The following is a 25,320-nucleotide window of genomic DNA, read 5'->3' on the forward strand; positions in this document are numbered from 1 at the left end:
AGGATACATATTCTTTTCAAGTAAACACAGAGCATTTAAGAAAACTGACCACTTTAACACATTTCAAACAACTGGTATTATTCTCTGTATTACAATTAAATTAGAAGTCAGTAATACAATAATCAGGGGAAAAAACAGTCACATATTTGGAAATTAAGAAACATTTTAAAATAACCTCGTAAAGAAGAAATCATAATCAAGTAGAAAATATTTCAAACTGAGAGACAAAAATGACACACCTCAACTCCTAAGATGTAGCTGAAATGGTAACACTGAAGTGAAATGGGAGGGGAGCGGGAAGGGGAAGTAGAGGGTGGCAGTAAGGAAAAGGAAGGAAGGGAAGGAGGGAGGCAAGGAAGGTGTAAAGACTGGAAAGGATGATGCTGAAATGTCACTATTTGCAGAGAGTATGTACAAAATCCAACAAGCTCTTCAGATAATAAACTCTTACCAAACACTAGTAATGGAAAGTTGCTGGATACATAAAAAACAAACAGACCATGTTTCTGTACAATAGCAACTAACAGAAAACAACAATACTAGGATTTCTGCTATGAATGTGGCAACACAGGAAAACAACTTTCTTTTTCTCTTGAATACCACACAAGAGCAAAATGGTGATATTATCTGGAGAATGAAAAAATCCTTAAGAGAAAAAGGCATAAGAGAAGTATGTGAGGAGAAATGAAGCAGAAGCCATTCAAGGCCAAGTGAGCAGCAAAAAAAGGCAGGCAGTAGTAGATTTCAGAAAATGACAGCAAAAACATACTTCAAGTATGATAAAGGGCTCACTTGAAGTGATACACCTACATCTCTTGCACTCATCAAGAATTTCTGAGATCTAGAAAAAGCAGAGGGAAGAACTTGGATTGGAGCAATGGGAGACATCCCTTCAAATATACAAATCCCTTGAAATATACAGGCCAAAAACCCCAAACCAAAACAAAAAAACCCCACATGCCTTGATCTATATGTTGAAGGGGCACATTTTGTGCCAATGAAAACAGTCCCAAAACAGTGGTCATAATCAACACTGTAGTAAAGTTGTTGAATCTTAAAGGTAAAGAAAGACTCCTCTGAGCAGCTAGGTAAAACCATCAAAGGGAGAAATCAGCTGAGCCTTCAATTTCTTCAGGATTATATTCAATTCCAGAAGCCAGTGGTACAACACTAAAAGATATCTAGGGAAAGAAAGTATTAACCAAGGATTTTATAATGTACATATGTTTATATATATGATTGAATTATTTTTATAGGTTCATATAACATGAGATTATATAATGCTTATATTATAGATAAATATATAAAATATAATCTCATATATTATATATAAAAATAATTCAGGAAATATTGTTTGTACAACTCCCTTTAAAGAAGTTACTAGGAAATAAAGAGCAGAAGTTATGAGGAAAAACTCAAAAGAAGGACTGGAAGGCTGCTTTGAATACATTTACCTGTAGAATTGAGGTTAAAAGAAGTGGGGCTACTAGGGTGTCAGATTACAATGCACATGTTATATGCCCTCACAAAAAAGAAATGGTATAACTAATATAAGATGGGGAGGGGGGTAGAGATAAGTAAATGGGAATTAGAATTTGCCTTTCGTTACAACTATAATAGACGTAAAAAAGAACTCCATTTAAAACTGAAAATTAAGTAATGTAAGCATTATACAACCATATTTAATTGTATGCTACATATACACTCAGTTTACTGAGATTAGGTGGTAGATGAAAGGGAGGAAAAAGAGGAAACAAGGAAACTTTCCCCTGCTTACAGTATGAAAATGATGGATACTCTCTAAAAGAAATAAAGAACGAAAGGTAATTTTATTAAGTTATAAAGGTAATTACAAGAAAAATATAATCCAACCTATATCCACCTATCTATATCTATCCATCTATCTATAGCTTTATCTACCTTACAGAGAAGAAAAACAGAGCACAGAGTCAGCGACTTAAAAAGATAAATATGAACTAAAATAAACATATCTGTCACATAAAATATAAAAAATTAACTCAAAAAATTTTTTCATACTGTAACACAAAGCAAACCCCAACTCCATGATGATCATAAGAGGCACATTCAAAACAGGGTGATTCAGAAAGACTCAAAAGGATGGAGACATACTAAGCAATACATATACAAAAAATGAAAGGAGTCAGGTTTTTACTTTCAATCAAGGTAGAATTTACACTGAAAGCTTTAAACAAGATAAAGGTACTTACAATGTCAATGAGGGCAACTCATGGTATCTAAAAATCTTAATATCTAACTATCATAATCTAGCAGCAACATCCATAAAGAAGAAATTAGAGGAGATTCAAGGGAAACACATGAACATACTAAAGTAAGGAGACTCAAATCATCTCATTACATGACAGGTCAAAGAGATAAAAAATAAACAAGGATACAGAACATCTTAAGGATATTTTAACACAGTTATGTGCTTGAAAATAGGGCATACATCTTTTTTAAAAGTACTCATAGAACACTCAACCCAAAAGACCCTACTAGGCTACAGAGGAAACCATAATAAATCCCCCAAAGAAGAAATAATATAAGCAACATATATGAACACAGTACAATGAAACTGGGAGTTAACATTTTTAAAAAGGCCTTTCTACAAATCTGAAACTAGAATATCTAGGGAAAAAAATGATAACAACATTATATATCAATATACACAGGCTACAGGTGAAGCAGTGTTTAGGAAAAACACACAGGTTTAACTACTTTAAAGCAATCAAATAATAACAAATAAAAGCCAAACCCTGGATAAACTCTCATACATGTATACCAGGAAATATATGAATCCATTTATATAAACGTCAAAAACAGTTAAATTAAACAATACACATTTAGGGATATGAAACACTTGGTAAAACCATCTTAAAAAGGAAGAGAAAAAAAAAAGGAAGAGAAAATAAAAGAGGTGATAACTCTTTCTAATTCATTCCATGAGACCAGTATTACCCTGATACAAAGACATCACAAGAAAACTACAGACTAATATCTCTTATAAATACAGATGCAAAAATCCTGAACAAATTGCTAGCAAACCAAATCCAGCAGCATATTAAAAAGATTATACACCATGACCATGGTGTATAATAGGATCTATCCCACGAATGCAAAGTTGGTTCAACATATAAAAATGAAATCTATATACCACACTAATGGGGGTGGGGGAAACCTCACGTTATTTTTTTCATAGATGCAAAAATAGCATTTGACAAAATGTAACACCCTTTCATGAGAAAAACACTCAACAAACTACAAATAGAAGGGAACTTCCTCAATCTGATAAGGGCATCTATGAAAAACCCCCAGCTAACATCATACTTAAAAGTTAAAGACTGAAAGCTTGCCCATTAAAAATCAGAACAAAGATGTCTCCTCCCCTCTAAGACAGAGCTACTTGCTCTTGTCATTTCTACTCAACATTATATTGGAAGTTCTAAGCAGGGCGATTAGACATGTTAAAAAAAAAAAAAAAAAAGGCATCCAGATGGGAAAGCAGACGGGAAAAAGAAGTAAAACTATCTTTTTTCACAGATGATATGGTATTATATGTAATAAACCCTGAAGAATTCACAAAAAAAAATACTAGAGCTGCTAAATGAGTTTAGCAAAGTTGCAGGATACAAAATCAATATAAAAAAATCACAGTAGCATAAAAAATGAGAATTCTTAGGATTAAATTTAACAAAAGAAACAGAGCTTTAAAAAAAACATTATTGAAAGAAATAAAGAAGATGGAAATAAATGAAAAAACATCCTATGTTCATGGACTGGAAGACTTAACACTGTTAAGATGGCAATACTCCCCAAACTGGTCTACAGATTCAACATAATCTTTATCAGAATCCCAGCTGACTTCTCTGTAGAAATTGACAAGCTGATTCTAAAATTCACATAGGATTACAAGGGACCAAGAATAGCCAAAACAATCCTGAAAATGAATAAAGTAGAAGGGCTCACACTTCTCAATTGCAAAACTTGCTACAAAGCAACAGTAATCAAGACAGTGTGTTACTGCAAAGACATAAAGATCAATGGAATACACCAATAATTGAGAGATAAAAACCCATATATCTATGGTCAACTGATTTTCAAATGGCCAAGACCATTCAATGGGGATAAAATAGTCTTTTCAACAAACAGTGCTGGGACAACTGGGTAGGCACATGCAAAAGACTGAATTTGGATGCCCTACCAAATATGACATATAAAATTTTTTAAAATAAATTTATTTATTTATTTATGGTTGTGTTGGGTCTTCGTTGCTGTGCACGGGCATTCTCTAGTTGCAGTGAGTGGGGGCTACTCTTTGTTGCGGTACACGGGCTTCTCATTGTTGTGGCTTCTCTTGTTGCAGAGCACAGGCTCTAGGCGCGTAGGCTTCAGTAGTTGTGGCTCGTAGGCTCAGTAGTTGTGGCTTGCAGGCTCTAGAGCTCAGGCTCAGTAGCTGCGGCGCACAGGCTTAGTTGCTCTGCCGCATGTGGGATCTTCCCGGACCAGGGCTCGAACCCATGTCCCTTGCATCGGCAGGCAGATTCTTAACCACTCTGCCAACAGGGAAGCCCACATGACATATAAAAATTAATTCAAAATATATCAAAGACCTAAATGTTAAGAGCTAAAACTATAAAACTCTTAGAAGGAAGCATAGGTGTAACTTTTCATGGTCTTGGATTAGGCAATGGGTTCTTATATATGACATCAAAAACACCAGCAACAAAAGAAACAAAGATAAAATGGACTTCATCAAATTTTAAAACTCTGAGCACCGGGCTTCTCTGGTGGTGCAGTGGTTGAGAGTCCACCTGCCAATGCAGGAGACACAGGTTCGTGCCCCGGTCCGGGAAGATCCCATGTGCTGCGGAGTGGCCTGGGCACATGAGCCATGGCCGCTGAGCCTGTGTGTCCAGAGCCTGCTATGCTCTGCAACGGGAGAGGCTACAACAGTGAGAGGCCTGCGTACCACCAAAAAAAAAAAAAAGAAGAAGAATAGAAGGAAGTGAGTGTAGAGACTATTCTTTCAGAATTTTGGTTCTAAAGACAAGTAAAAAGAAAAGATGGCTGTTACAGAGAGTAAGAGTCAACAGAGTAAGGTTTTTTTTTAGTTTTAGTGGTTCTTTTCCCCCAAGAATGTGTGAGCATGTTTACTGGTGATAGGAAATGAATGAGTGCAAAGTGAGTTTGCCAAGATAGGAAAAAAGATGTAAAGTCCTTGATAATACAGACAGGATTAGGATCCAGAATTCAGATGTAGGTAGGAATTTTCATTTGACAGATTATGAAACAAGGGAGAAATATTTAAGGATGGGAAGAGATAGACCCAGGTTTGACGGCAGATGTTACAGGTAGAAGAAGGCACTACTCCCATTTGATAGTCCAAATTTTCTTTAAGTTTTCTACTAGGAGTAAGGGAAGATGGAGGAAGGACAAGGGTAGCTGAGGGAAGATGAGGGCTTAAAGATCAATGTTTGAGAATGACAGTTGAAGAGACTAAGAGGGAGTTGATGCGTGAAAGGATTCCTTGGCAGTTCTGGGAGTCCAGTGAGTTGGCACCAGTCCCACACTGCACCACAGTAAAGATGTAGAAATGAAGAACGTACGTATTTCTACTGAGTGAGGATAGGTTCTTGGTGAGTAGGTATGACAAAAAAAGGATTAGGAAGAAAAGAAGTTGGAATCAAAGTGTTGAGAGAAGTAAAAAATCAATCTGTGGTGCTCAAGAAGTAGAAATTAAGGAGGGGCTAAGTTACTAAAGTCAAGGTTCCAAGGTCATGTGAAGGTGAAGAACAAATATGAAATAAAGGAGTGACATCAACAAGGGGAGAGGGTTTCACAAGCTGTATAATTCAAAGTTGACAAGATTTCTGAGTAAACAGTCTGATCAATAAAATGGGAGTAACTAATTCTTGTTGTACCTACCACAAAGAGTTCAAAAGTGAAATAATTTCTTGGTCAGGGGAGAAAGGGCCTCAAAATATAATGTGTAATCTAATGAGGTTGTGAATTACTCAGCTACTTCATGTATTTATTATTTACTTGATAGTGTAACTTTTACTTGAAAACCAATAAAAATGTATGCTCTAAAACGTTTCTATTTCTGACAGCATACCAAATAAACCTGGTTTTCCCCATCATTTCCAAGAATTTATATGTTCGACTCATATTTATTGAGTACTTATGTGCCAGGCACTATACTGGATGCAGTATACATATTGCCAGACAAATAGACAGTTTCTCTCAAGGCCCTTTCCTTCCAGTACCACAGTCAGCCTACAAATAAGGTTACAAGCAAAAATTTATAATTATAAATTATAAATGAGAGTGCTGCAAGAGAATAAAGTAGAGGATTTATTTAAATTGGGTGGTTAGGAAAGATTTCTAGTGAAGTAATATTTAAGCTAAGACCTAAAGGATAAAAGCCAACCACGTGAAAAATTTCAAAACAGTGGCATGATGATTCTATGCTTAAGGACAGTGGTTAGAGAGAAGAGGGCCCAGGTCCTAACCTGAAGAACTCCAACATCTAAAGTTTAGGCAGCTATTTTTTGTGAGGCAATCAGCCACTTCAGGATGAAGCAGAACATCTCTTTCCCGGCTACTGGCTGCCAGAAACTCACTGAAGTGAACGATGAACGAAAACTTCGTACCTTTTATGAGAAGCGTATGGCCACAGAAGTTGCTGCTGACGCTCTGGGTGAAGAATGAAAGGGTTATGTGGTCCGACATATGTGGTGGGAATGACAAACAAGGTTTCCCCATGAAGCAGGGTGTCTTGACCCATGGCCGAGTCCGCCTGCTACTAAGTAAGGGGCATTCCTGCTATAGACCAAGGAGGACTGGAGAAAGAAAGCATAAATCTGTACGGGGTTGCATTGTGAATGCAAATCTGAGTGTTCTCAATTTGGTCACTGTAAAAAAAGGGGAGAAGGATATTCCTGACTCACTGATACTACTGTGCCTTGTCGCCAAAAGAGCTAGCAGAATCCACAAACTTTTCAATCTCTCTAAAGATGATGTCCGACAGAGTGAAGTAAGTCAGAAAGAGAAAAACAAATACCGTATGCTAACACATATATATGGAATCTAAAAAACAAACAAAAAAATGGTCATAAAGAACCTAAGGGCAAGACGGGAATAAAGACGCAGACCTACTAGAGAATGGACTTGAGGATACGGGGAGGGGGAAGGGTAAGCTGGGACAAAGTGAGAGAGTGGCATGGACATATATACACTACCAAACGTAAAACAGATAGCTAGCTGGTCAGAAGCAGCCGCATAGCACAGGGAGATCAGCTCGGTGCTTTGTGACCACCTAGAGGGGTGGGATAGGGAGGGTGGGAGGGAGGGAGACGCAAGAGGGAAGAGATATGGGGATATATGTATATGTATAACTGATTCACTTTGTTATAAAACAGAAACTAACACACCATTGTAAAGCAATTATACTCCGATAAAGATGTGAAAAAAAATTAAAAATAAAAAAAATAAAGATGATGTCCGTCAGTATGTTGTGAGAAAGCCCCTAAACAAAGGTAAGAAACCTAGGACCAAAGCACCCAAGATTCAGCATTTTGTTACTCCATGTGTTCTGCAACACAAATGTCAGTGTATTGCTCTGAAGAAACAGCGTACTAAGAAAAATAAGGAAGAGGCTGCAGAATATGCTAAACTTTTGGCAAGAGAATAAAGAAGGCCAAAGAAAAAGGCCAGGAACAGATTGCCAAGAGACGGAGGCTGTCTTCTCTGAGAGCTTCTACTTCTAAGTCTGAGTCCAGTGAAAAATGAGATGTTCTAAGCATAACAAATAAATAAGAGACAAAAAAAAGTTCAGGCAGAAGAGAAGGAGTCAACAAAGGAATCAATATAGAAGCAGCAAGAGAGATAAGGAGGAGGAATCTAGGAAAGTATAAAATCTTCTAAAGCAAGAGAAAAGAAATTGTTTTAAAGAGAAAATAGTGGTCAATTGTTTTGAATGATGCAAAGAAGCAGGACGTGGAAGAAAATAAGAACTTTAAAAGGTCTACTGGATTTAGCAAATAAAGGTATTTTGCAGCCTTGAATAAACTGGTTCAGTGAAAAGTGCTAAAGCCAGTCTAAATGGGTTGAAGAGTGCTTAAAGAAAGGGGTAGGGAAAAGAGAACAGGGAAAGAAAAAAAGGAAGAGAAGGAAGAGAGAGATTTCACCATATTATAACTCTGGATAAAATAAAACACAAAAAATTTAATATATAGCTGAGCTCAACAAGACAGGGCAATCCCTAGGCACCTAAAGATGAGGCCTCAGGACCTTGATGGTAGAAGGCCTACTAAGCTCTCCCTGCGAAATGCTCAGAGAGATGAATGGTTGTCTCCATCCTTGAAACAGGGACTAGAAAAATGGCACTACACCATCACCTGCTATCCCCTGAACGCATCAAAACACTCACCATCTATCTACCAAGGTATAAATGGAAAAGGTCATACATAGAAGGTTGGAATTTCAGACCATTGGGTCATTGGTCATTAGGTCATTGGTGGACCTAAAGAATTTACACCTTTCATCCAAAGCAGGAACCCTTAGCTTAGGTATTAACATTTTAAAACCAGTCCATATAAAATTCTCAGATCTTCAGTTAAAGACTTGAGTCTCTAGCAAAAGCACATATGGAACTGCCCCATAAGAACCCCTCTAAAATCCAGGATACGAGAAACATCCAGAGGATGAGATGACAATCAAAACTGCAAACCACACAAGGAAACAAACCACTGCAAGAAAGTCAGAAGCAGCAAACTACAAAAACACTTACGAAGTACTACAGATAATAGAAGATTTGAAAGAAATTATTATAAAATAAGAACATTTAGAATGTTTTTTTAAAAAAGGCAGAAATAGTAACCAAAAGGCAAAAAATTTTTTGTTTAAAAAACAAAAGAATAGCAAATTTTGGGGAAAAGAATCAAAAAGATATTTTAGGAACTAAAAAAAGGCACTTAAAAAAGTGATTGATATATAATAAAACAATATTTATAAGTGTTAATTGTAGAATATAGGTGGTAGGTATATGGGTATTCACTATATAGATCTTTCAGTTTTTCTGTATGCTCAACAATTTTCATTATAAAATATCACTGAAAAAATAATAAGTAAATATGTCAGGTGTGGTGAAAAGAGAAAATCCTCTATAATATCTTCTAAACTCTGTTTTTTCCTTTTACATTTAAATCTTTAATCCACCTGCAATTGATTATTGTATGGTATGGGGTAGAAGTTCAAATTCACTACTTCCCATATGGATAACCAACTGTCTCAAAACCTTTTACTGAAAAATTCATTCTTTCCTCCACTTATCTGCAATACCATCTTTGTCTTATCAAGTGGTCAAATATGTAAGGGTCTGCAACTGGGCTCTCTTTTCTGTTCCATTGGTCTATCCTTGTGCCAATATCACATGTCTTTAATCACTGTAGCTTTCTATCTTACACTTTAAGAATGCTTTGACTATTCTTGGCCCTTTATACTTCCATACAAAATTCCATACAAAATCTTGTTGGGATTTTTATCTGATTGATTTGAATATACAGAAAAATTGGGGGAAAACAGATACCTTTACAATATTGTGTCTTCTAATTCATGATCATAAAAAAAATCTCATTTTTAAAATTCATTGTTCTTTAATGCCTCTAAATAATGCTTCAGAATTTTTGCCTTAAGTCTCCCACATCTCATTAGATCTATACCCAAGTGCTTCACATATTTTTTTTGCTGTTACAGTTGGTGACATTTTTGTTATATCCATTTCCTAATATGAAAATTTAAATGTATGATTTTGTATCTAGCATCCTGCTGAACTCTGTTATTTGTGTAACTAATCTGTAAATTTTCTTGGATATCATGAACATAATCATACCAGCAAACAATGACAGTTCTGTCTCTCCCTTTCATCTCTTGTATCTTTGTTTCTGCCTGTCTGCCTTACTGTGCTGCTTAAGACCTCCAGCACAATATTTAATACAAACAATGACAGAAGGTATCCCTGTTATGTTTCCCTATCTCAAAAAGAAAGCTTTTGACTTTTCAACCTATATAGTTTTGTAGGCATTCCACCTGGTTAAAAAAGGTCCTTTCTTCGTCAAGTTGGACAAGACTTTTCATCATGAATAAATGCTGAATTTTATATAATGCTCTTGGTTTTTCTGTTATCTATTGAGATGATCATGTAATTTTTTTCCTTTAATCATTTAATATGGTTGACTACATGAATTGATTTTAACATTAAATCAATCTTGCATTCATGGGATAACTTGGTCATGGTATATCCTAAATTGGTTCTGGTGTTTTAAGATCTGCATCTGTGTTATACATCAATGTCATATAATTATTCTTATCATACTGTCCTTATCAGGAGTTACCCTCTAGTCTCTAATTAAATGAGCTGGGAGTCTTTCCTCATTTTCAATTCTCTGGAAGATCAGAAATTGTTGGTCAAGACTGAAGTTATTTCTTTTATGAATTGTGATAGAACTCACTATGAAATTATTTGGGCTGTATGGAAAGATTTTTCACCACAGATTCAATTTATATAATTTATATATGTTATAGGATTACCAAGGTTTTCTACTCTCTTCAAGCCTATTTTAACAAGTTATATTTTTTAGGAATTTGTCCACTTAAACCTATCTTTGCATTCAAAGCATAAAGTTATCCATACTATTTTTATCTTTTAGTGCCTGCTGCATCTGCAATGATATCCTCTTTTTTTCATTACTGACATTGGTTTTCTATGTTCTTTTCTTTTCTTTCTTAATATTCTTTCTTTTCATCTTAATATCTTTCTTTTTTTTTTTTTTTTTTTTTTTTTTTTTTTTTTTTTTTTTTTTGCGGTATGCGGGCCTCTCACTGTTGTGGCCTCTCCCGTTGCGGAGCACAGGCTCCGGACGCGCAGGCCTAGCAGCCATGGCTCACGGGCTTAGTTGCTCCGCGGCATGTGGGATCTTCCCGGACCAGGGCACGAACCCGTGTCTCCTGCATCGGCAGGCGGATCTCAACCACTGCGCCACCAGGGAAGCCCCTTAATATCTTTCTTAATATCTTAATATCAATATGTCAAAGAACTAACTTTTGGATTTGTTGTATATTTGTTTTCTGTTTCATTCTTTTTTGTTCTTATCTTTATCTTATCTTCATTATTTCTTTTCTTTAACATTCTTTGGGTTTATTTTGCTATTCTTTTGCTAACTTCCCAAGAGGAACGTTTACTTCATTTATTTCCTGCCTTTCTTTTTTTCTAAGATAAGCATTTAAGGACATGTATTTGCTATCAAGACCTAAATAGGCATTTCTCCAAGAAGATATACAGATTGCCAACAAACACATGAAAGGGTGCTGAACATCACTAATCATTAGAGAAATGCAAATCAAAACTACAGTGAGATCACCTCACACGGTCAGAATGGCCAGAATGGCCATCGTCAAAAAAATCTACAAACAATAAACGCTGGAGAGGGTGTGGAGAAAAGGGAACCCTCTTGCACTGCTGGTGGGAATGTACACTAATACAGCCACTATGAAGAACAGTATGGTGGTTCCTCAAAAAACTAAAAATGGAACTACTATACGATCCAGCAATCCCACTACTGGGCATATACCCTGAGAAAACCATAATTCAAAAAGAGTCATGTACCACAATGTTTACTGCAGCTCTATTTATAATAGCCAGGACATGGAAGCAACCTAAGTGGCCATTGACAGATGAATGGATAAAGAAGATGTGGCACATATATATGATGGGGCATATATATGATGGAATATTATTACTCAGCTTTAAAAAGAAATGAAATTGAGTTATTTGTAGGGAGGTGGATGGACCTAGAGTCTGTCATACAGAGTGAAGTAAGTCAGAAAGAGAAAAACAAATACCGTATGCTAACACATATATATGGAATCTAAAAGAAAAAAAAAAAGGTTCTGAAGAACCTAGGGGCAGGACAGGAATAAAGACGCAGATGTAGAGAATGGAGTTGAGGACACGGGGAGGGGGAAGGGTAAGCTGGGACAAAGTGAAAGAGTGACATGGACATATACACACTACCAAATGTAAAACAGATAGCTAGTGAGAAGCAGCCACATAGCACAGGGAGATCAGTTTGGTGCTTTGTGTCCACCGAGAGGCGTGGGATAGGTAGTGTGGGAGGGAGATGCAAGAGGGAGGAGATATGGGGATGTATGTATTATGTATAGCTGACTCACTTTGTTATACAGCAGAAACTAACACACCATTGTAAAGCAATTATACTACAATAAAGATGTTTAAAAAAAGGACATGTATTTGCTATCATATATCATATTGCTTTAGCTTATCTTACAAGTTTTGATGTATAGCATTTTAATCTTTCATTCCAAAATATTTTCCAATTACCATTGTGATTTCTTCTTTTACTGATAGGTTATATGTAAAAATGTGCTTCTTAATTTTGAAAGAGATTTTTAAAAATCTTAAAAAAAAACCTGTTTTATGGCTTGATAACTTCAGTTCTTTGAAATTTGCTGATACTTTGTTTATGACACAGAACATGGTAAAAACTTTGTTTAAATAAATGTTTCATAGATATTTGAAATTTGTTACTTTCAAAGTGATTGGGTGCATAGTTCTATATAATCATTAGGTAAAATTTGTTAAATGAGATGTTCCAGTCTTCCAAACATCCTTGCTGATTGTTTTCCTCTACTTTTAACAATTACTGAGAGGTATATTAAAATCTCCAACAACTGTGGTAGGTGTAACATTGCTCCTTGTAGTTCTGTCAGTTTTTGCTTTATATATATTTTTTTACGGTAGAACAGATTTTAAAAAATGAATCCCTTTTCTCTCTTCTCACCTTAAGTATCATGACCAAAATCAGCTTCTATATGATAATCTTCACTAATTGTTTCTTATCTTCTAATTTACCTATTTTATGGTAGAGATTGGGCTTACTAAAACATCTTGAAAGGCATGTACCCTTGTCAGTCTTTTTGAAAGCTAACTTGTTATAACATGTTCTAAGCTGCAGTTTTCTATAACTAAAAAGGAAGATACTGAAGTTCTCAATTGTTTGTCATTCTTCAAACACCTCATCCATTAAAAAAGAAAACGCTTATCAATAGGTATCAAGCTCTCAAAGGACTCACCAATTTTTACTGCTATTACTACCTAATGTGTACCAGGCACTGCGTTTTCAAATACTAATGCACTCTCCCCAACAGATAATAATAGAAAGTGGTTATTATTATCTCTATAGTTTTTACAGAAGCAATAAATAAGAAAGTAACAGAAACCCGAGGTCTAAGACTAATCACCACCAAAGGTCTAACAAATGTTGCTGTCAACAGATTCTTTTCACCAAAATGAATATCTCAGTGTGAACATCCCACATGCAAGAATGGCTTCATTTAAGTACCTTGTACTTCTGTCTCAGTTCTTCCGTGTCTTCTTTTTCTACTTCTAGGACACGGCGCCGTTCGGTAGCATCTTCGGCATAATCAAGCTTAACAAAAACAGATATAATTAGTCTTAATTCCTAAAGTACCCCCAATTAGCCATAAAAAAGTCATTTATACAACTACAGTATTGTATGAAAATAAGAAACTTCTCACTTTTTGCCCAGCTACCTCCTGCTTTATTGTCATCCCACAGAGAAAACAGCATGAAAAATAGTTCATTAATCCTTTCATGCTGGTGGTTCCCAACAGGCACATGTGTTGATGATAACAGACTTTACTTCAATGTTCAATGCCAAAGAATTAGTAAATGGAGAAAAATATTTCAGGCAATGAAAAGAAGATATCACAGATGACAGCTGTACACAGCTCTACAGGGGCAAAGCTTCTACCACAGCAATTATTTTAAGAGTTGAGCAAAACTGCCTATGGAAATGAGCAGTTTTCTGGGTTTAAATCTGACCTTGCCTTGTGGCAATAACCCTGGGGAAACCACTCAACTTCTTTATAACACGGGCATTATTTGCCACCTACCTAGCCTCAAAGGCAGCACTAAGTAAGAATGTAAAATACATTTTTAAATTTCCCCTCAAAAACATTAAAACTACATCTGAATTTGGAATTAGCATCAATTTTAAATATCCCATAAAACAAGTGAACCAATGAGATCAATTTACCTCCATTTCCATGCGACCCATGCCCATGACATCATACTTGACAACGATTGGAATGGGATCTGTTCTCCCTGTAACAGGAACATATAATCAAGGTGAGATGCAAAGCTAAGTCAACAGTTTGCTTTACACATTGGGTTTGGGTGGTTAGAGATCTTGCCTTTGGAGTGCAGAGACCAGAAAGCTACAGTGAACCAAACACAAGCCATTCTCACAGCTTACAACCAAACCTACCTCTCCCAGTTTAAGCCCAACTAACCACCTTGGTTGACCTTCCAGTTGGGGATGATTCCAGATTACTATGGCAAAATTAAATAAGTAATGCAAAAGCACTTCTAAGCAATGGCACCAGGAAGTTTAAAATCAAAAACATTAGAAATTCCTTTTTAAAAAGACCTCCAAATAACCTTCCACCAAGAATCACTTCACTCTTACTGTCCACTGACGTCTTCCCACACATACTTTTAGAACTGGTAATAAATATCTCAACTGACATGTTTAAATCGGAAGAGCACAGTTTCAAACATGATACCGGAAAATTCAGTAACAGCAACTCAGCGTGTTTAATATTTTTTTTTGTATTCAAAAGATGCTTTACAATTAAATGAGGTGGTGAAAAAAATTAAATAGAAAGCAACAGTTAGTTGCCCTTAGGAACAAAAAATAGTTTCACTTTTAAACTGGTGCTCTGAGGTCCCATTTTCCAGAGTGGATTTAACACTGGCTGTGGCAATCAGTAAGCTGTGAAAAGGACTAGTTGCGAAGAAAATTGACTTTAAACTAATTGATCTATGCTGGAGATTTTAAAAAATGTATATTTAATCCACTCATAACCAGCCAAACAAAGCAAAATGGGGCAGACAAGCACTTTACTACCACAGCTGTTTTACATCACAACTTGCGCTGTTTATTGTGATGTAAGCCCACTGAAAAGAGGACTTACCTTATCCGTTGTATACCTTTAGTGAAAAAACACAATGTTTACTTCCCTCATCATTTCACTCAGGCTGGTGTAAACGACTGTTTTTTTATTTTTGTTTTTTGGTTATACACACATATATATATTATACCTTTGGGCTAAAAGTTGAGTTTTGTCAGGCTAAATTTGAGATATTACCAAAACCAAATTTGGAAAAAAAAAAAAAGCAATAAAAGCCATGATCATGACTAGGATTAGTCCAGGAGGGAAAAAAAAAAAGAAACTGTTTCCAAAGTGACCAGCAACCACTTGTATCCAGTTGCTCTGTATTTGTGGGATTAATTTGTGTTTCAAAAAGTAATGAAAAACAAATTCAGAAGTTCAAATCACCAATATCCCATTATTGCTTGTAAACAATAAGAAGGTAACTAGGAACAGTGAAAACAAATGTTTAATAAAGAACATCTCATGCCAGAAAAGAGAACAAAGTTCTAAAATACAGCCTTCTTTTAGATACTATCAAATTACTGCCAGTTATACAAAATAAAATGCATTATTACCTTATGCCCAATGGTATAATAAATAAGCAGTGACTGCAATCTTTAGCAAAAGGACCAAATTAAAGACAGGTTATAAAAATGACTTCCTAGGTGCAATATCACTTTCATAACGTCTCAATCAGGGATTTACTGGTAAAAAGAAATGGTCCAATGAAAGAATTGAAAAGAAATGTCAAAGTAATTTTACTTGTTTTTGATTTGATATCTTTTTCGGTTTGTCAGAATTTGCTTTGTAAGAATCAAGAAAATTTTGGTATAAATTCATTACCTCTGTAAACCCCTGTTATAAACTCTGCATTAGTACTTTTGCCTTCTAAGGCAGTCAAAGTTTGTTTTAATTTATTTATAGATTGCAGTAGCAAGTGCTAGTGCCCATTATATTGTGGGGAAATCAAGTTTTTACAGTATTAGAATTTAATGTTTTAACTGATTTTTTTTTTTGGCAGTTCTAACACAAACAGATACATCCCTTCTTAACATTACCCTTTAATGAACAAGGATCAGACAAGTTGCATAAGGAAAGGAAAGGAAAATGAAAAAGACCAAGCAGAAGGATGAAGGCTACAACAGAGAAAGTAAGCCTAACATATTGGTGCACTGATGACAAAAGGAGTAATTCAGTCTGAAAATAAAAAATTACCACTGCTAAGTTTACCATCACCACAACAAGTCCAGGATCATAATGCTGTAAAAAAGAAACACCATTTGTTAGGCAGAAACCATTAGGGTAGGAAACAGGCCTTCTAGCAGGCAGACAGGATGGGGTCAAGTAACAATTGGGCTTTGTCCCTCCCCCAATTTCAGCTGGGGACACAGGAAGGACACTTTGTGCTACAGTGGTTGTTTTCATACTGGTTGGGTCAGGGTGTGAGATTTTTGTACTGCTACTTGAGAACATGAACAACCTCCTCTAAAATAATGCAGGGGGAGGGGGAAGGTGAGAGAAAGTGAAAAAACTAGCTCTAGCTTCAGATCTCTCATTTAACTACACATCCTGGTAAATCAGTACTCAGGGCCCAAGGTGGGACTTTTTCCTTAAAGAAATAACATCAAAGACAGATCAACTGGACAGTGATCATCAAGTCATTCGCTACAATAAAAGAACTCTAAGAGGATTTGGGGGGTGGAGGGGTTCATCAAGACCTTACTGAAAATATATAATAAGTAAAAGGTCTGGGAAATAACCTTAGACCTTCAGTGCTTGGAAAACTTATGTGCATTTGAGTTCTGTTATGAACGAATAAAACTCTTGAAGGAGATTTCCTTAGAGCTTTGTTTCCTTTTAATGAAATCTTCCCAAGTCTGCCAACATCTCTCTTTCTGCACACAACAAAGCCAAGCTTTGAAGAACACCAGTAACTCCAGAGAAAGTGGCATCAAAAGGGCTGTCATATTTACAATTAGTCCACTCAGAGGTAACTCACAGAAAACAAACAGTCTGGCTTTAAAAACAATCTGAAGGCAACATTACTGCCTGGGCCAAATAGTAATTTCTTTCATTAGAGACTCCTGAGCAAGGAAAGATCTCACTGGGAAAAGACACTGAACAATAAATACAGGAAGAGGTTGCAGCATTTAAAAAAAAGAAAAAAATCCCCTCAATGTATTCATTTGTGATCAATGATAAATCCTATCATAGAGCACATCACTGTGGAACATCTGAATAACAACCTACAGTTATGACTTTTCAAAGGGTAGGTAGCAACAGAATGTTTGCTAATATAATATTCCCTAGAAAACTCAACTTCTTTTTAAAACAAAATGAATGAAATCCAGGTTCCCTATGTCTCGGTTTCTCTTAACAGGGACAAATATTTCTTAAAATCCATTAAAATAAGAACATTTTGTTGTTTATTTCATTTCAAAGGAGGCAACTTCAACCAGAACACTAAATACTTTCCTTAAAAGAAACTGTCCTCTTCAGCCAAAGATCTATATATAGGTAGTATGACTGTGATCTAGCCAACTGGACAAGAGAGGAAAAAGGAAAGAAAACATACCACATCTAGAATGTTCCAATACCAATGTATTCATGTGATGGGGAAAAAAAATGATATTAATATTTTCTAAATCAAAACTGTAAATCTATATACAAATATCGAATCATTATGTTGTACACCTGAAACTAAAATAATATTGTATGTCATTCATACCTCAATTAAAAAACTTTTTTAGGGGCTTTCCTGGTGGCGTAGTGGTTAATATGCCTGCCAACGCAGGGGACATGGGTTCGAGTCCTGGTCCAGGAAGATCCCACATGCCACAGAGCAACCAAGCCCGTGCACCACAACTATGAGCCTGCGCTCTAGAGCCTGCGAGCCACAACTACTGAAGTCCACGTGCCTAGAGCCTGTGCTCTGCAACAAGAGAAGCCACTGCAATGAGAAGCCCGTGCACTGCAATGAAGAGTAGCCCCTGCTCTCGACAACTAGAGAAAGCCTGCACACAGCAATGAAGACCCAAAGCAGCCCCCCAAAATCAATTAATTAATTAATTTAAAAAAAAATTTTTAAGCGATGGAAAAAACGTTAAATGATGTTTCGTTAACCAAACAGTATTGTACATTCTACATTTTAGAAGGTAGGCTTACTTCTACAACGACAAACATGCTAAAATGTTCACATATTCATCTCTTGCTAAAATGTGATGGTATTATGACTTATCATAACTGAAGAGAGAATAAAGCTAAATACCAAAATCCACTGACTGCTTATAGCCACGCTGTTTCTGAGAATAATCCCTCACATTAATCAGTTTTGATTTTGAAACATTTAAGGATATACCAATCTACAAAACTGGCCCAAAGAACTGGACTGTGAAGAAATACTTTTTTTGTTTTTTTTAAACAAACACTATTATTTTATTTTATTTTTAAATTTTATTTATTTATTTAATTTAGTTTTGGCTGTGTTGGGTCTTCGTTTCTGTGAGAGGGCTTTCTCTAGTTGCAGCAAGCGGGGGCCACTCTTCATCGCGGTGTGCGGGCCTTTCATCGTCGTAGCCTCTCTTGTTGCGGGGCACAGGCTCCAGACGCGCAGGCTCAGTAGTTGTGGCTCTGGGCCCAGTTGCTCCGTGGCATGTGGGATCTTCCCAGACCAGGGCTTGCACCCGTGTCCCCTGCATTAGCAGGCAGACTCTCAACCACTGCACCACCAGGGAAACCCTATTTTAAAATGTTTTTAAAGATTTTTTTTTGATGTGGACCATTTTTAAAGTCTTTATTGAATTTGTTAATTTGTTACAATATTGCTTCTGTTTTATGTTTTTTGGCCGCGAGGCATGTGGGATCTTAGCTCCCCCACCAGGGATCGAACCTGCACCCCATGCAGTGGAAGGTGAATGAAGTCTTAACCACTGGACCGCCAGGGAAGGCCCACAAACACTATTTTTAAACAAACTAACTCCAGGAATAGAACAACTGGGAAGAAAATATTAAAGGACAAGCAATCTGGTAATCAGCACACTTCAGAAACAGAAGACACGTGACTACTCCACAGAAATAAGTTAGAAATGAAGAAGCTTCTGAAGTGATTAAAACAATAGTTGGATATCAACAGAGGTAAGAACACCCAATTTACCTCAGCTGCTTTTTCCTTAACTGAGATTCACTCAACAACACTTACTGAGTTGCTACTATATACCAACTACTCTTGGAAGGCTTTGGGCATATGGCAGTGATTAAAACAAAGTCCTACACCCCACGAATTACTATAATTAGGCAAAATAATCTTACCAATTTAAACTTCTGGCATGGGGGGGAGGGAAGAACACTTGTGGAGCCAATGCACATATGGTTCAGAAAGTTTTTAAATGTCTAATGTTGTCTTTTAAAGATGTCTAAAACTGTTTTTAAAGACTGACCCCAATAAAGCAGAAGTAAATATAAGTGCCATCAAAAACACAATATAAATTTAAAAAAAAAAAAGCCATCAGAGTCACAAAATCTACTTCCAAAAGGCCATTAAACTAATAAAAGCCAAGAACCTCACCTGACATCTTTAAATCTATTTCATACTTTAAGCAACTCAAATACATAAGTGAAAATCAAGAATAATACAGAATTAGGATGGTGACTATTCTCTGATTTGCAAAAGTATTCAAAATAAGACTCTATAGTAAGCTATGTTAGTGTGTTTAAATATAATTTCATTTACTAAAACAGTGACTAGATACAACTTTCAGAAATACTTCCTGGGTAAAAAGTGGTACGTTTATCTCCAAATCAAAGCTTCACTTTTGCATATTTCTCCTGAAAATAATAGTCTTCAGTAGTATAAGAACAATGATTACTTTCAGCATCATTTAGATATTTTTTCCTTAGGAAACATCAAGCATATTATTCCCTATAGAATTTCTAAGGTTTTTTTTTTTTTTTTAAGGCTTCCTACTCAAAAGAGAATCCAAATTCTCTAGCACTACAAAAACTAACTATATTCCTGTCACACCCTGTTTAAGGATCTATAACAACCAGGTTATTTTGATTTTCAAACACAGGTGTTTTTTTAAGAGCACAGAAGTTACTGTGACCAAAATATCCTTCCATCTTCCCAAAGTATCAGAGCTGCCTTCTAGGATAAAATAGTTCAATTTTAATCATATAATCTAATATATTAATAAACAGGGACAGAGAAGGGGCAAAATAAATTATAAATTAAAATAAAGTGTTAGAATCAGACTGTTAAGCCTGGAAAAGCTATCTCATTCAGAGGTGACATGAGATACTCAAGCCCTCAAGGAGAGGTAATAAAGGGAATGCCTGAGGTACCATAAATTAAAAAAAAAAAAAAAGTCACCTAAAGGAAATCATACTTTCACTCCAAATTTAGCTTAAATCACATCAACTCACTGAACACTGCCTGCTTCACGTTAACCATTTGGTAAGATAAAATCAATTTATTTTTTAAATGAGAAAACCAATTTAATAAATAAATTTAAGGGTAAAATAATCTAAAATATGAGGCATACGGGGAGAAGGCAAAACAATTTTAGGTCCTTAGTTTTTAAAAAATAGGGAACACTTTTGTGCCCTGAGTTTTACTTATATGTTTATATCCTGAATAACTGACACAGTATCTGGGACATAATTTGATATAACAAATTAAAAAGCATTTGTTGACTCAAGAGAATGAACATGTTCATAGTGGGTCTCACCTTGTTCAGGTATAAATAAATATTTAGTCATCACAGCACTTTCTGCTTGATGCCACAAGATACTGATGATTTAACTGTCTTGTAATCAAGGAATTATTTTACCAAACAGAAGATATATGCTATATTATACAGGTCTCCATATCTCAAAAACTATATAAGCTAATATAAAGAAATAGATGAGTTTTGCATTACTATTCATTACAACTTTGTTCAATTTCTTTTACCTATCATCACTCATTAGCAGACAAGAAGCAGGCACCAAATGTTTAAGGAGTCAGACATACTTAATAGTCTCTAAGGTTCACTTCAATTCTTAAGTTTGAAGAGTAGAAAATATTTTGGGGAGTTATGTAGATAGTAGCCAGTCCTATGGTATTGTAATAATCCAACAATCCAATGCCTTCTTAGAGTTGTATCCTCTGACTATTGGTTAAGTACTTCCATTAACTACACTGAGAATTTCTTAATATTCCAGGATCACTCTATAACCCCAAAAGACCTTCCAGCTTCATTTAGATTGCTCTTCCTTTACTCTACACATCAACGCCCTCCTCAACTCATCTTTAATTATTTTCTTTCTATATTTTTCTAGGTAGTCCCTAAAAACGCTGGCTACAAAACCTCAGTTCTCCAATAAGAGAATTTCTAAACACTTGTGTGACTTTTGACAATCAGCACATGAGTCTCAGCAGCCTCTCCTGCAAAATGGAGATATTATCCTCACTTTCAGGACTGGCATGTAGATCAAAAGAAACAAACAGAAGATGCTTTGTAAACCCTAACGTTTCACTATAAATCACTATATAGGATGCTGCTGAACTCTTAACACTGTCATCTTAAGGCCTCAGAAAATTAAAAAATAAATTTGTTCTTTCATTTCCAAAACTGGCAGTAAGTACCTTAAAATTAAAGACACTCTAAGAAGCTGTGATAAATTTTAATGGTCTACCTACAATCTGGTGATAATGAAACAACCCTATTTACAGATGGAGAAAATTATTACCCAAGTATTACCCTCAAATCCTTCCCATGTTATCATTCCATTAACAAAAGAGTGACCACTGAGTTTGAAAAGCAAGGTTATACAAATGTTAAATCCAAGCCAAAGAATGAAGCATACTTTAGCAAGACCTTCTCCAAATTAAACATATAGTACAAATCGTCTAATTAATTAAGCCTAAGCAAAACAGAATAAATTAAAATGCTTACTATTTTACTATTACTGTCATCTGGAGAAAGACAATAGCACCTATGTATGTGTACTAAACAAGTTATTAATCCATAGTATGTCAAATTTGTAACAGATGAAGTCCACATGGAATGTAGGAGTAAATTCAGAAAGTCATGTAGATTGAAATTACTCAAAAATCCTCCTTATTTCCTCTGAAGTCTCTGCTAAAAGGCCCAGAGATCCTAGGTCATCCACAGAAAGTTTCTTTTCCAGTTCTAAAGTCTATGATTCCAGGGGCTTCCCTGGTGGCACAGTGGTTGAGAGTCCGCCTGCCGATGCAAGGGACACGGGTTTGTGCCCTGGTCCAGGAAGATCCCACATGCCGCGGAGCGGCTAGGCCCGTGAGCCATGGCCGCTGAGCCTGCACGTCCAGAGCCTGTGCCCCGCAACGAGAGAGGCTACAACAGTGAGAGGCCCACGTACTGCAAAAATAAAAATAATAATAATAAAATAAAGTCAATGATTCCATACAACTTTGAGGGCATTTTTGTCTCCTCTTAGTTCCTACTTATCAAATATTGGTTAAACTAGTGAAAGTTTATATTTTCAACTATTTCCACCTGATTGGACTACTCTAATTACAATGAAATCACTGTCACTCTATACTCTGTATTTCTAATTTTAAAAGTTTCTTGGACACTCCACTTTCTTGCCAAAGTAAGAAGCCAGTTTCCACACAAACCAATTTCATTTTAATCATGCAAATTAACCTAGGGCAAGAAGTCCATACGTAATAATGTAGGAAACAGTGTAAATCAGGCTAAGACTATAAGAAAAATAAATAGCATTATACTAATTCGGACTAAAAATTACTAATATATTTTGTATGAGCAAAAGAACCAACTGTCTACCCTACTTACTACAGTCAAGGTAGCATTCTTAGAAGCTTAGTTTATTCATATGGTCCAAAGCAAATTATTTAGGGAGCTTGTTTAAAATGTTACTTCCTGAACCCCACCCCAGACCTGCTGAGTTTTGCTGGTTGGGAATCCACATTTTATATATATATAAATATATATATATATATATTTACATTTATTTATATTTATTTAGCTGTGTGGGGTCTTCTTTGCTGCACGTGGGCTTTCTCTAGTTGCAGCAAGCGGTTGCTACTCCTCGTTGCAGTGCGCAGGCTTCTCATTTGCAGTGGCTTCTCTTGTTGCAGAGCATGGGCTCTAGGCGCAAAGGCTTCAGTAGTTGCAGCACATGGGCTCAGTAGTTGTGGAATGCAGACTCTAGGGCACACGGGCTTCAGTAGTTGTGGCTCTTGGGCTCTAGAGCGCAGCTTCAGTAGTTATGGCGCACGGGTTTCACTGCTCCACAGCATGTGGGATCTTCCCGGACCAGGGATTGAACCCATGTCCCCTGCACTGGCAGGCGGATTCTTAACCACTGTGCCATCAGGGAAGTCCTAGGAATCTACATTGTTAACAAGCACCCAAGGTGATTCTGCTACACACTAAAGCTTGAGAATCATAAGTCTAATGGAAAAAGTACTGGAGTAGAGGTCAGAAGACTTATAAACATAGCTACTATCCTTAGCAGTTTGACCATGGATAAACACTTTTCTCAATCTATTAAGTGGCATTATCTCCGCTCCTCGTATTAGAGAGGAAAATGAGATAGGATCCAGGTATAAAACTTACATACCATCATGTTTAATTTCCCCAAACTACTGCCAAATCTTTTTAAAATTTGGGTATATTGAGGTAATAACAAGGTCACACCACTTACTGGGTTATAGAGCTTGAATTTAAACCCAGGTCAAACTTCAAATGAGGTCATAAAATGGTAACCTGTGGATCAAATATGGGCCTTGAACATGTTTTGTTTATCTCAGATCATTTTAAACTTTGAGCCAACGTTTATCAATTAGAAAATGTCACCAAAATATCTGGATTTCTGGTTTCTTTTTAAAAAAATTCAGGTCTGGCAATACCTGAGACTATATTCTTACATGGTAACAATGAGCATGAGCTAGCTGAGTGGCAGTTATTCCTCTCTAGACATGGCACAACTCACACTACTTCCTACTGTCTCACACTCACTGGGCTTCAATTGCATATGTTACCACCTGGCCCCAACAGGCATCAGTTTCCAATTCCTACTCCTGAGACTGTCCTTTGTTCCTTCCTTCTGAGCTCCCACTAGATTTTCTCTGTAACTCTCATTTGGTAGCTATCTACTTCACAGGTTTGAAAAGACTCAGATAGAGAGAAAAGACTGAATTTGAAACTAATAAACCACATTTATAAATGAAAGATAATATTATTTTGTTCCCTTTTCTAAATGTACAATCCTATTACTTCAAATTTTGGTAGCCATTTTTAATAAACAATTTTTAGCTTTTTTCTTTATTTCTCATAAAACATACTTTTAACTTTGCATTCTTTTTTTTTTTTTTTTTTTTTGCAGTACGCGGGCCTCTCATTGTTGTGGCCTCTCCGTCGTGGAGCACAGGCTCTGGATGCGCAGGCTCAGCGGCCATGGCTCACGGGCCCAGCCGCTCCGCGGCATGTGGGATCTTCCCGGACCGGGGCACGAACCCGCGACCCCTGCATCGGCAGGCGGACTCTCAACCACTGCGCCACCAGGGAAGCCCTAACTTTGCGTTCTTATGTTTACATTTGGTCCTACTTTTTAAAAAAATAAATGTATTTATGTATGTATGTATGTATGTTATGTTTGGCTGTGTTGGGTCTTCGTTGTTGCACGCAGGCTTTCCCTAGTTGCGTCAAGCAGGGGCTACTCTTCGTTGAGGTGCGTGGGCTTCTCATTGCAGTGTCTTCTCTTGTTGCAGAGCACGGGCTCTAGGTGCGTGGGCTTCAGTAGCTGTGGAACGTGGGCTTCAGTAGATGTGGCAAGCGGGCTCAGTAGTTGTGGCTTGCAGGTTCTAGAGCACAGGCTCAGTAGTTGTGGCGCACGGGCTCAGTCGCTCCGCGGCATGTGGGATCTTCCTGGACCAGGGATTGAACACGTGAGGATTCTTAACCACTGCCCCACCAGGGAAGTCCGGTCCTACTTTTAAATACCAGTGTTTCTTATGGAAGAATGTGGAGATTCCATGTATCAACTAACAAGTATAGTTGGGCAAATATTGATATAGTTGTTTGCTTCCTTATTCGCACAATATGAGATTTTTCACTTGTTAAATCATTCAAGAAATAAGTTGAAATTCTAAGTTAGGTTGTTCAATTCTCTATTAAGCCCCCACTGTATCTTTAACTTCACAATTATGATATTATACTGAATTGCACTACATTTATTTGTTACATTCGTGTCTATATTAGACATGAGCCTCTGGAG

The 25,320-nt window shown here is 36.5% G+C and overlaps 1 protein-coding gene and 1 pseudogene across 9 annotated transcripts in view; one reads left to right on the forward strand and one right to left on the reverse strand.

Moving 5' to 3' along the window:
• The window catches only part of GPATCH8 (G-patch domain containing 8), a 98,888-nt gene that overhangs the window by 28,834 nt on the left and 44,734 nt on the right, over window positions 1-25,320 (reverse strand). For 6 of the 9 annotated variants that reach the window (XM_067021905.1, XM_067021906.1, XM_059046462.2 and 3 more), the window contains 2 exons: window positions 14,157-14,224; window positions 13,440-13,526 (listed from right to left, as the gene is read on the reverse strand). In XM_067021905.1, coding sequence (XP_066878006.1) covers window positions 13,440-13,526; window positions 14,157-14,224 — 155 coding nt within the window. Of the gene's footprint in view, window positions 1-13,439; window positions 13,527-14,156; window positions 14,225-16,272; window positions 16,318-25,320 lie in introns of all 9 variants that reach the window. The other 3 variants (XM_067021908.1, XM_067021907.1, XM_059046467.2) reach the window with 1 other exon arrangement.
• LOC136793260 (small ribosomal subunit protein eS6-like) lies at window positions 6,595-7,815 on the forward strand (annotated as a pseudogene).

The sequence above is a fragment of the Kogia breviceps genome, chromosome 19, assembly GCF_026419965.1.
Source record: "Kogia breviceps isolate mKogBre1 chromosome 19, mKogBre1 haplotype 1, whole genome shotgun sequence".
NCBI classification, from domain to species: Eukaryota; Metazoa; Chordata; class Mammalia; order Artiodactyla; family Physeteridae; genus Kogia; species Kogia breviceps.